Genomic DNA, 12,957 nt, shown 5'->3' on the forward strand with positions numbered 1-12,957 from the left:
ACATATCTCTTGCCTCTGGCATTGTACTTTGAGTTAACCCAAGTAAAATAACATACATATAAAGAATTACACACATTTGTAGCAGCTTTATTTGAAACAATCAAAACCCAAAAATAAGCTAAGTGCCCATAAACAGATGAATGAATTAAGAAATGGTGTATCCATAGAAAATAGTACTCAGCAATAAATAAGATCATAGAAACATCATTGAAAAATTTCAAGATAATTATGTATCATGAAAGATACCAGAAAATAAAAAATAAACATTCTGGGAATCAAATCATATTAAATTCTAGAGTATATACACTACCCTATTATAAGGGAAAGTAAATCATTGGTTGCTGGGAGGGCCAAGGGTGGGTGGTTAGCAGAGCATGAGATAAGTTAGTGGTGACTGGTATGTTCATTATAATTTGATAGTTTATTACCAGGTTTGGTAACCCTATATTCATGTTTCCTGATGATGTTGAAGTGTCAACCTTGTCTCAGTAGCAGCAAATATTGTTTGTTTCCACACAAAATGACGTCTAGGTCACAAAGCCACCTGGACTAAGGGAGTGCCCTTCTCTCTACACCTGTTTTGCCTTCTGTAGCTACGGCTGCTGTTACACATAAAACTTAGCTCTTTTTTTTTTTTTTCCTGATAGTGATCTCAGCTACAAAAGATACAAGTACCTGAAGGTCCTGAGAATGTACACACAGATTCAGAAAATCACTAAAACATTTATAAGGAGTACATTCCAGCTAGTTTGCTGTTGGTTTCTCTACTTCCCATTAATCCTGTGTTTCTGAGCCAATTATTTTTCCTTCTGGTCTCCGTAATCTTAGTGATGCTAGCCTACTGAATTATGTTAATTAGGACACTCAGCTCCTTTGCAGGACCTGAAGTAGAAAATGCCTTCAACAGTGCTAGAGATTACTATCCCTGTAAACAAAACAATTCAGACTGTTCCCAGAAGCACTGGAGGTTATCCTACCTCCTCAGGTGTCCCCCGAGCCCACAAAAATTCTGGTGTGTCAATCCAGAAATTAAGACCATAAAACCCTGTAGTTTTTCTTAGGAGTCTTGGAGACCAGTTCAAATCAAGACAAGTCTGAAAGGAGCTATATCCTGTGGCATATGGTTGTCTCAGATATACAAATTGTGATTCCCTCCCATCCCACCTCCCACCCTGTGGTAGTCCATAATGCTGGCATGGCCCAGTCATTTTAAAGTGACCTCATATAGTAAATGGAGCCTCCAGGATTAAAAAGAGCTTAAACAATAAAGACTTTATGATAAAAAACTAATGTGAGTAAGGCGGTTTCCATGTTGGTAACTTGGAGACTGGGGGAAAAAATATCTATGACAAGCATCAAGACTACAACAAGTCTCTGAAAAAGGCAGTCCTTCACAAACAGCCAAAAACTCTTACCAGGATCTCTGTTACAAAACTGGGTCAAGTCCATGCCCTTTTGACAAGGGAATGAGGAGCCCCTGAAGTCTCACACCACTCACGATTTCCTCCAGCAAATGAGTAAACCCAGAGGTTGGCATCCCTGAACCTGTTGGGTGGTGACTAATGTGTATTGTGTGGGTCTGGCAGGTGGCAGAAGTGAAATGGTTTCTGTCTCAGAACTGTAAAGTGGCAAGGACCCTGGGCAGGTTAGAAAGTGTAATATAACTCCTTAAAGATTCCACATACCTGGAACTTAAAGAGAATCTTCTCAGTGTGTATCTTCAGTTATTGGGGCTTTAATTCAAGTACATGGCTCACTCACAAGTGTTCTTCTCCAGTGTAATGAAACTAAAAAGAAACTGCATACTCCCTGTACAGCTAAGGCTTTTCTGCAGTGTGAACTCTCTTGTGTTGAATGAGGACAGATTTGCTGCCAAAAGATTTCCCACATTCACTGCACTGATAAGGCCTTCTCCCTGTATGAATTCTGCGGTGTTGAATAAGGCTAGAACTTTGGCTAAAGGATTTCCCACATTCACTGCACTCATAGGGCCTTTCACCAGTGTGAACCCTTAGGTGTTTAATGAGGTTAGATTTGCAGCTAAATGTTTTTCCACATTCACTGCACTCAATAGGTCTTTCTCCAGTGTGAACTCTGTGGTGGTTCTTAAGGTTGGAACTATGGCTAAAGGATTTTCCACATTCCTCACACACATAAGGTCTTTCTCCTGTGTGAACTTTCCGATGTGAACTGAAGCTGGAGCTTTGTTTAAAAGATTTTCCACATTTACTACATTCATATGGCCTTTCTCCAGTGTGAAGTCTCCGGTGGTGAATGAGGCTAGAACTTCTGCTAAAAGATTTCCCACATTCACCGCACTCGTGGGGCCTTTCTCCAGTGTGAACTCTCTGGTGGTAAATGAGGCTGAAGTTCTGGCTGAAAGATTTTCCACATTCACTACACTCATAAGGCCTTTCTCCAGTGTGAACTCTCTGATGTTGAATGAGGTTGGATCTTTGACTAAAGGATTTCCCACATTCACCACACTCATAAGGCCTTTCTCCAGTGTGAACTTTCCTGTGGCTATTGAGGCTGTAGATCTGGCTGAAGGATTTCCCACATTCATTGCACTTGAAAGGCCTTTCTCCAGTGTGAACTCTTTGATGTATAATGAAGCTGGAGTAGTAGGTAAAGAATTTTCCACACTCATTGCATTCATAAGGCCTATCTTCACTGTGGACTTTCTGGTGCTGAATGAGATTACATCTTCGTGTGCAGGCTTTCCCACACTTGCCACACTCAAAAATCCCTTCTCTAGTGAGGACTTTCTGGTCCTGAACAAGTGTGTCTATGTGGCTAAGGGCTTTCTTGCATCCTCCCCAGTTGTGATAACCTTTCCCACTGAGAAAGGAAGCCCTACACTTGTTACTGTTACCTGGTCTCTCCCCTGTGTCAGTGGCCTGTTGTAGAAATCCCATGCTGGCCAGAAGGCCCTCCCTAACCTCTTTGCAGGTAAAAGGCTTCCCTAACACATGGACTATACCACTATTTATGAATGAGGCTCTGTCTACAAAGTTTCTGAAGGATACCTTCCTAGTGTTTTGTTCCTTGTGTGGTTGAAGGTTTGCAGTGAAGGAGAATTGTTCCCCATGTGTGTATGGTTTCTGCTCATGATGTGTTCCCTGGTGTTCAGCTGAGTGCAAAATGTCTCTCAGGACCAGGCCACATATATCACAGGGATAGGCATTTTGGAAAGATGAACCTTCTTTGGGAGTCCTGACCTGTGATAGTCCTAAAGAAATGCTCTGTTCAGAAAGTGCCTCTTCATGCTCCACTCCAAGGCAACAACCTGAAAATAAAGAGGTAACGGTGAAGGACATGTTTCCCTTAACGAGAGGAGATGAAACAATCACGGATTTATATCTCACATAGCAAAGAACCAGTCCAGGGGATTGTTTTCAGGAAAAGCAAGTTGGCGTCAGGTGGAGGAAGCAACCACCATGCATTACTGGGCCCCTGGGGTCACAGCATAGAGTAAGCCTTGTCAGGAACAAAACACAAGAATAAGGTTTGATACAAGGAATGAGGCATGTTCTGTAATTCATTCCTGTCAATGACTTAGCAGCATATCTGATCTGCTGGTGACGTGATGCTATGAAGTATATATCCAGGGCATGGAAAATCTGACTGGAATAGTAAATGGTGTTCAGGGATGATTAAAGGACATATGTGCCCTTCAGAACACAAGAAATTAAAAACACACAAAGGGAACAGTGAGGAACAGGTGAGATAAAGAGCCAGGCAGGTGGGAATTAGCTCTAGGCTGAAAGCAAAAATAAAAATGCTAAGTAGTAGAAACAACTAAGTTGGTAAATGTCAACAATGGAGATGAGAAGGTAGAAATGAGGTGTCACTGTCACTGGCAATGGCACCAAAACATAGGTTAAGCTGGACAGGTTCCTAGTATAATCTGAACCATAGTCTTGATGCCATGTCCTCCCTATTTCCCTATGCCATGTCCTCCCTATTTCCCTAGGCCAGGCCCTCTCAGACTCCACCTTGATTAGACTGAGGTCAATAACAATCTCTGAAGGAGACTCTTCTCCTAGCCCAAATGAGTAACTATGGGAACAGAGTAATGTAAATTCTATGGGAAAGATGAGACACATGAGCAGCTAACACTAGCCCAGAACACCTCAGCACACAACAGAGCAAAGGAAAATTAAGGAAGTTAAACTTGGTATATATTCAAGTTAGAGTACTGTAACTTTAGGATGTTCAATGTAATCCCATGGTAACTACTAAAAATATACAGAAAATACATAAAGGAAATAACAAGAAATGCAAGTTTCACTAAAAATACCAGCTGAACACAAAAGAACTAGTGATATAATAAATCAGTCCCTCTTCATCAGTTACTACTCCTTTTTTTTATTTTAATTTTAATTTTTTTTGACAGGCAGAGTGGACAGTGAGAGAGAGAGACAGAGAGAAAGGTCTTCCTTTGCCGTTGGTTCACCCTCCAATGGCCGCCACAGCCTGCACGCTGCGGCCGGCGCACTGCGCTGATCCAATGGCAGGAGCCAGGTACTTATCCTGGTCTCCCATGGGGTGCAGGGCCCAAGCACTTGGGCCATCCTCCACTGTACTCCCTTGCCACAGCAGAGAGCTGGCCTGGAAGAGGGGCAGCCGGGACAGAATCCAGCGCCCCAACCGGGACTAGAACCTGGTGTGCCAGCGCCGCAAGGCGGAGGATTAGCCTAGTGAGCTGTGGCGCCGGCCCAGTTATTACTCTTAAATGCATTAAATTCCCCAAGCAAAAAACAAAGACTGGCAAAATGGGCAATAAAACCATGATCTAACTATATGCTGTCTTTAAGAGATTCATTTTATATCAAAACACACAAATAAGTTGAAAATGACATGATAGTCCATGGAAATAGTAACCCTAAGAGGGTAGGAATTGCTACATTAGAAACTTTAAACCAGAAAAGGTCACAAAGATAAAGAAGATATCCTATATCAATAAAAGGCTCAACAAAGCAAGAAGATAACCATTATAAACACTTATGCACTAAACACATGGAACAAAAACTGACAGAACTGAAGAGAGAAACAGAGTTCCTCAATAATTGGAGATATTAATACTCCATTTTTAATAAGGGATAGAACAACCAGAGAGAAGATAACAAAACAGAGGACCTAGAAGACACAATAAACTAGTTATAACAAATATATAGAGAACATTCTATACAACAACAATATATTTCTTTCAGTGCACCTGAGACAGTCTCCTGGATAGATCATACTTTATGCCATAAATGATGCCTCACTATATTTTTATTTTTAAAAAATATTTATTTATTTGAAAGGCAGAGTTACAGAGAGAAAAGGAGAGAGAGAGAGATCTTCTATCTGCTGGCTCACTCCCAAATGGTTGCAATGGCCTGGGCTGATCAAGCTGAAGCCCAAATGGGTCTTCATGTGGGTCACAGGGTCCCAAGTACTTGGGTCAACTTCTGTTACCTTCCCAGGCACACTAACAGGGAGCTGGATGGGAAGTGGAGCAGCCACAACATGAACCAGTACCCATATGGAACGCTGGTGTTACAGGCAGTGGCTTAACCCACTATGCTCTAACACTGGTCTCAAGCCTTATTATATTTAAAAAGAGAGACTTCATACAATGTATCTTCTCTGACAACAATAGGATGAAGCTGGTAATTAATAACAAGGAAAATTGGAAGATTTGTAACTTTAAAAATTAAACAATGCAGTCTAAAACACACAATGGAGTAAATTAGAAATCACAGAGAAGAATGAAAATGAAAACACACAAACCAAAACTCTCAGAATACAGCAAAAGCAGAAAAGGGAAAATTTATTCTATAAACATAAACATTAAAAAAGAAGAAAGATCTTGATTCAACAGACTATCTTTACCTACTTAAAAAGAACAAATTAAAGATACTAAAAAAAAAAAAAAAAAAAAAAAAAAAAAAATCCAGACTCAACAGTCTACCTTTACAACTTAAGGAACTACAAAAAGAACAAGTTAAAGACAAATTTAGCAGAAAAAAAAGATTAAAGCCAAGATGAAAAATGTTTAATAACCTTGAAAGAGTTATTAAAATGTACAGGCCTTTATCTAGTTTGACTAAGAACAAGATAAAAGACCAAATTACTAAAATAAAAAATTGAGAGTGGGATCATTCTAGAGAAATAACAAGGGTAGTAAGACTAAAATAACTGTAGGCCAACAAACTGAGTAACCAGTATGAATGGACAAATTCCTAGGTACACAAAACCCAGCAAGACCTAATCACAAAGAAATAAAAAGCCTGAATAGATACTAACTTGTAAGGTGACAAAATTTGCAATAAAAAATCAGCAACAAAAAAAGTCCTAGACCTGATGGCTTCAATGATGTATTCTACCAACCATTTAACAAAGACCACATATCCTTTTCAAATTCTTTCCCCAAATTCTTAAGTGAACACTTCCAAATATTTTCTACAAGTTCAGCATTCCAAAGACACTACAAGAAAACCAGAGACCAATATTCTTGATGGTTACTGATGCAAAAATAATCAACTAAATATTATCAAACAAAATTCTGCAGTATATCAAAAGGATTACACACCATGAGCAACTAGAATTTATTCTTGTAATGCAAGGATGGTTTAACATATAAAAATAGGCCAACATATGGCAAAAAGCATATGATCATTTCAATGGTGTACAAAAAACATTAGCCAAAATTCAACACCTTTTCATGAGTAAAACACTTAAACTGGGAATAGAGAGAAATTACTTTTAATTTTTGAGAAATTACCTTCAATAACAAAAGCCTTATACAAAAAAAATCCAAGGCTAAAATTATACTCAATGGTGAGAAACTGAATGCTTTTTGTGCAAGATCAGGAACAAGAAAAGGACATTTGCTTTTACCATTTTATTCAACATAACAGTGGAAGTTCTAATCATAGCAATTAGATAAGAGAAAGAAAAAAAATGGGATCTGAATGGAGAAATAAGTAAAATTGTTTGTTTAGCTGTTATAAATAGAAAACCCTAAAGATTCCACCAAAATAAAACTGTTTTTTTCATATGTTAGGGGCTGGCGCTGTGGCGCAGTGGGTTAATGCCCTGGCCTGAAGTGCCATTATCCCATATGGGTGCCGGTTCTAGTCCTAGCTGCTCCTCTTCCCATCCAGCTCTCTGCTTTGGCCTGGGAAAGAAGTAGAAGATGGCCCAAGTCCTTGGGCCCTTGCACCCACGTGGGAGACCTGGAAGAAGTTCCTGGCTTCTGGTTTTGGATGGGCACAGCTCCGGCCGTTGCGGCCAATTGGGGAGTAAACCATCAGATAAAAGACCTCTATCTCTCTCTGCCTCTCCTCTCTGTGTGTAACTCTGACTTTCAAACAAATAAACAAATCTTAAAAAAAAAAAAACACTTATAATAAACAAATTCAGGAAATGGGTAGAAATAAGACATGCAAAAATAAGTTGAATTTCTATACATTAATAATAAGCACTATGAAAAGGAAACTATGAAAAAAATTCTGTTTATAACAGTAGTAAAAGACTTGTTCACTAAAAATGACTAAATACTGCTAAAAGGATCTAAAGATTAATAATGAATGAAAATACATCATATGATCATGGATTGGAGGACTCATATTATTAAGATGTGTGTGCCACCCAAGTGATCTACAGATTGAATGCAACAGCTATCAAAAATCCCAATGATTTTCTTTTGCAGAAATTGAACATCCATCCTAAAATTCATAAAGGGACCCTGGACAGTTACAACAATTTTGCATAAGATCAAAGTTAAAGAATTCATACTTTCCAAACTTAACAGCAAGTCTATGGTAATTAAAACAGAGTGGTACTAATATAAAGATGGATATGTAGATAAATGGAATAGAACACAAAGCCCAGCATTAAACTCTCAAACATCTGGTCAAATGATTTTCAACACGGGGCCAAGCCAATTCATTAAGGGAAAGGAGAGACTTTTCAACACATGATGTTAAGAACACTGGATATCCACATGCTTTGAATGAAGTTACACCCTTAGCTTATGCCATATACAAAGCTTAATCCAGGCTGGATCAGATATCTAAATGTAACAGTCAAAACTATCAAACTCCCAGAAAAGGGGCCTGTGTTGTGGCATAGTGGGTAAGCCCTACTTGCAGTGCTGGCTGCCCACATGGGTGCAGGTTTGAGTCCTAACTACTCCACTTCCAACCCAGCTCCCTGCTACTGTGCCTGGGAAAGCAGTGGTGGATGACCCAAGTGCTTGGGCCTCTGCCCCAACTCAGAAGAAGCTTCAGGTTCCTGTTTTTTTTTTTTTGACAGGCAGAGTTAGACAGTGAGAGAGACAGAGAGAAAGGTCTTCTTTTTTCCGTTGGTTCACCCCCGAAGTGGCCGCTATGGCCGGCGTGTTGCGGCTGGTGCGCTGCGCCGATCCAAAGCCAGGAGCCAGGTGCTTCCTCCTGGTCTCCCATGCGGGTGCAGGGCCCAAGGACCTGGGCCATCCTCCACTGCACTCCCAGGCCACAGCAGAGAGCTGGACTGGAAGAGGAGACCCCGGGACAGAATGCGGTGCCCCAACTGGGACTAGAATCCGGGGTGCCAGCGCCATAGGCAGAGGATTAGCCTAGTAAGCCGCGGCGCCAGCCGATGGCTCCTGGCTTTATTTGGCCCAGCCTTGGCCATTGCGGCCATTCTGGGGGAGTGAACGTGGAAGACCTCTCTCTGCTTCTCTCTCTCTTTCTCTGTTATTCAGCCTTAATAAATAAATCTTTATTAAAAAAAATTCCAGAAGAAAACATAATGAAATTTCTTGTGATTTCTTGGACATGACAACACAGTAAAAGGGCAACCCACAGAATGGGAGAAAACATTTGGAAATTATGTATCTGATCCAGAACATATCACATACATGAATGTAGCTGAATATATCAAATTATTAAAATAAATCACCTTTCTCGGCTGGCGCCGCGGCTCACTAGGCTAATCCTCCGCCTTGCGGGGCTGGCACACTGGGTGCTAGTCCTGGTCGGGGTGCCGGATTCTGTCCCGGCTGCCCCTCTTCCAGGCCAGCTCTCTGCTGTGGCCAGGGAGTGCAGTGGAGGATGGCCCAAGTACTTGGGCCCTGCACCCCATGGGAGACCAGGATAAGTACCTGGCTCCTGCCATTGGATCAGCGCAGTGCGCCGGCCGCAGCGTGCAGGCTGTGGCGGCCATTGGAGGGTGAACCAATGGCAAAAGGAAGACCTTTCTCTCTGTCTCTCTCACTGTCCACTCTGTCAAAAAAAAATCACCTTTCTCATATAAAATCCAATAATTTTAAACAACCTACTTTAAAAAGTCAAAGGACAGGGCCGGCGCTGTGGTACAGTGGTTTAATCCTCTGCCTGTGGCTCTGGCATCCCATATGAGTGCCGGTTCTAGTCCCAGCTGCTCTTCTTTCAATCCACCTCTCTGCTATGGCCTGGGAAAGCAGAAGAGCATGGCCCAAGTCCTTGGGCCCTTGCACCCATGTGAGAGACTAGGAAGAAGTTCCTGGCTCCTGGCTTTGGATTGGCACAGTTCTGGCCATTGCAGCCATTTGGGAAGTGATCCATCAGAAGGAAGACCTTTCTCTCTGTCTCTCCCTCTCTGTCTGTAACTCTAACTCTCAAATAAAATAAATAAAATCTTAAAAAGAAAAAAAAAGTCAAAGGACTTGAATAAACATTTCTCCAAAAGAGATATAAAAATGGCCAATTAGCATAGTAAAAAAAAATGCTCAACAGAACTAATCAGCATGGAAATCACAACTACAGTGAGATCATCTCACATCCATCTGGACAGTTAACATTAGAAAATAATAAGTGTTGGTAAAGTTATGGAGGGACTAATTTGTATACTGCTAATAGCAACATACAGTGGTGCAGTTATCATGAAAAACAGTACAGTAATTCCTCGAAAAATTAAAAATAGGGGCATTTGGCTCAGCAGTTAAGTCACTGCTTGGGATGCCTTCATCCCGTATCAGGGTTCCTGTGTGAGTCCCGGCTACTCTGGTTCTGATCCAGGTTCCTGCTAATAAGTACCCTAGAAGGCAGCAGATGACAGCTCAAGTATGTGAGTTCCTGCCACCCCAGTAAGAGACATGGATGGTGTACCCTGCTCCTGGCTTTGGCCTGGCCCAGTCCTGGCTGTTGTGGGCATTTGGGAATTGAATCAGTGGATGGAAGCTCGCTCTCTATTGGCCTTTCAAATAAAAAATTGAAAAGCAAATAAATGAATAGAATTTCCATATGATCTAGCAATTCCACTTCTGGTATACTCAAAAGAACTGAAAGCAAGGACATGCAAAGATATTTGTACTTCTGCATTTACAGTAGATTTATTTATCCACAAAAGCAAAAAGGTAAAAATATCCCATGTGCCCACTGATGGATGAGTAGATAAACAAAATGTGGTAAATACATACAATGGAGTATTAATCTGCCTTAAAAAGGAACGAAATTCTAACACATGCTATAACATGTATGAACCTTTTAGAAATTATGCTAAGTACGGGGCTGGCTTTGTGGCATAGTGGGCTAAGCTCTGCCTGTGGTGCTGGCATCCCATATGGGCACAGGTTCGAGTCCCAGCTGCTCTTCTGATCCAGCTCTCTGCTGATGCCCTGGGAAAGCAGTGGAAGATGGCCCTTGTGCTTGGGCCCCTGCACTCACATGGGAGAATGGGAAGAAGCTCCTGGCTCAGCTTGGCATAGATCTGGCCATTGTAGTCATTTAGGGAGTGAACCATCAGATGGAAGACCTTTCTTTCTTTCTTTTTTTTTTTGGACAGGCAGAGTGGATAGTGAGAGAGAGAGAGTCCTTTCTGTCTGTAGCTCTGCCTCTCAAATAAATAAATAAAATCTTACCCCCCCAAAAAAAATTATGGTAAATGAAATAAACCAGACAGAAAAGAACAAATCCCATACAATTAATTGCACTCACATGAGGTACTTAGAGTAGTTAAAATCAGAGACAGAGAGAAAGAATGTTGGCTGCCAAGGGATGAGAACAATGATTGTTTAATGGGTACAGAGTTTTAGTTTTGCAAGATGAAAAAAATTCTACGGAAGGATGGTAGTGATGTTTGCATAACAAGGTAAATATACTAAATGCCACTGACCAATTTCATAAAAATTGCTAAAATGGTAAGTTTTATGTTATGAATATTTAACCACAATTTAAAAGAAATGAAGAAAAACTTGGAGGAGATTCTTGCAAAACAGTTTGTGTAAGAAGTGACAATGTCAATGACTACCTTTCAGGAATGAACAAATGGCAGATATAGGAAGGGAGCAAAACTTGGGTGCCTTGGACCCACACAGTCAGCACACAGGGGCAAGGCAAGCTAGGTGTGACCTATTAGACTTACTGAAAGATGACTGATCCCGATCTTACCCATGAGGCTTTTGGGGAACAGGTATTGGGGTACTAAGGGGAAGGATGTAAGCAAAATGCACCTATCCAGGGAACTGGGAAGGAAGCAGTATGCATGGGCCAAACAGGACCATGACCAAAAGGACAGAGCTACTTTTGAGGAAAAGGAGAAGAAGCAGAGCCGAGTCCAAAGCACAGAGTAGGTTATGAGGGTCTTACCCAGGGCGGATGTAAGAGCGAAGTTCTCCAGCATCACATCCAGGTATAGGCGTCTCTGAGCCTCATCCAGGAGATCCCACTCCTCCCAGGAGAAGTGCACAGCCACATCTTCAAAGGTCACACTGCCCTGGCACGACAGGGACTGCAGGAATGAAGAACAGTTTCCCTAGGGAAGACCCATAATTCCTGTCCCCACATACCCACCCCCACGTTTATTCTCCTTCCAAGCTCCCTAACTCAGATACCAGACCCTTCCGCCACTGGTGCCTGCCTCATGTTCCCAACAGTCACTGGGCTCCTATTTTCTACTGCAAGCTGCTGAAACCTGTCAACCCCTGGGTGAGATGACGTCTCTCTGACCCCAACGCCCGCTGCCCGCCTCCTGCCTTTCCACCACACGAGTTCGTTCCCACTGACGAGAAAGGAGACCTACAGTTCCCTGAACGCAGCCTCCTCCTCAAGGAGTCCCACGGACTGGTCTAAGTACCTCTGCTAAGTACCCACGGCTGTCCACTGGTGGCCCCCAAATGGAAAGCTGCCTACGTAACTCCTGTCCTGGACCCCGAACTCTGAGCTTGGGAATGCGAGTCCCAAACACCACAAATCCAGAGAAGACGGAAGGTCAGGAGCAGGGGGAGATGGGGCGACCTTCACTCACCCGTGGAGGTTCCGAAAGCACTTCGGCAGCCATGGGAAGCTGTGGGAAGAGACCACCGAGGGTGTGACCACACAGGCGCTCCGTGGCCGCCCCTCCACCTGTCAGCTCTCCCACCCCCTTCACGCCGGCTGTCAGGAACAGGGACCCCCACCAGGAGCGCCCCGGCGGCCCTGAGAACACAGATTTACCTCAGCCACTTCCCACAGCGCGGCGGCCGCCATCGGACTCTCCGGGTCAGCGGGGCTGCAGCCGTCGGCGACCGGGGCAGAATGCGCTCGGCTGTCCCCGGACGGCCCGTCAGGCGGCGGGGTCCCGCGCTCCGACTCACCTCTAGCGCCCTCTCTGTCCGTCACTTCCTTCCCGACGCGGGGTACAGGCGTAAACCGCTGAGAGCGGACCTCGCAGGGCGGGGCGGGGGAGCCCAGTGACGCCACGAAGACGCCGGAAGGCCCGCCCCAGCGCCTACGTCCGCACGGAACCTCTGATTTTCATTGGATGCAGGGACTGCCGGTCTTCGCCCGAAGTAGCTGGGGCAGGCCCCAGAGCTGTCCAGTCCTCCCTGGGGAGGCTCTCTCTTTTTTTTTTTTTTTTTTTTTTGACAGGCAGAGTGGACAGTGAGAGAGAGAGAGAGAGAGAGACAGAGAGAAAGGTCTTCCTTTACCGTTGGTTCACCCTCCAATGGCCGCTGGGGCCAGC

At 43.2% G+C, this 12,957-nt stretch overlaps 2 protein-coding genes across 6 annotated transcripts in view; both read right to left on the minus strand.

Annotated features, from left to right (window-relative positions):
* The window catches only part of LOC108175678 (zinc finger and SCAN domain-containing protein 4), a 25,968-nt gene extending 22,681 nt beyond the window's left edge, over positions 1–3,287 (minus strand). The window contains exon 1 of the mRNA XM_017337914.3: positions 3,222–3,287. The gene's annotated coding sequence lies outside the window, so the exon portion shown is untranslated. The remainder of the gene's footprint in view (positions 1–3,221) is intronic.
* LOC100351453 (zinc finger protein 211) lies at positions 72–12,707 on the minus strand. Of its 5 annotated transcripts, none has more exons than XM_070063358.1 (4): positions 12,590–12,707; positions 12,262–12,300; positions 11,604–11,745; positions 72–3,289 (listed from the first exon to the last, which is right to left on the minus strand). In XM_070063358.1, the coding sequence occupies exons 2-4, from the start codon at positions 12,292–12,294 to the stop codon at positions 1,818–1,820; spliced, it is 1,647 nt and encodes a 548-aa protein (XP_069919459.1). In that variant the 5' UTR covers positions 12,295–12,300; positions 12,590–12,707; the 3' UTR covers positions 72–1,817. The 5 variants fall into 5 exon arrangements, with proteins under 5 accessions (XP_069919459.1, XP_069919460.1, XP_017193394.2 ...); XM_070063359.1 differs by having other exon boundaries at positions 11,604–11,730; positions 12,590–12,696; XM_017337905.3 differs by having other exon boundaries at positions 12,450–12,685.
* Positions 12,708–12,957: the final 250 nt, after the last annotated feature.

Source organism: Oryctolagus cuniculus, chromosome 18, assembly GCF_964237555.1.
Source record: "Oryctolagus cuniculus chromosome 18, mOryCun1.1, whole genome shotgun sequence".
Taxonomy (NCBI): Eukaryota; Metazoa; Chordata; class Mammalia; order Lagomorpha; family Leporidae; genus Oryctolagus; species Oryctolagus cuniculus.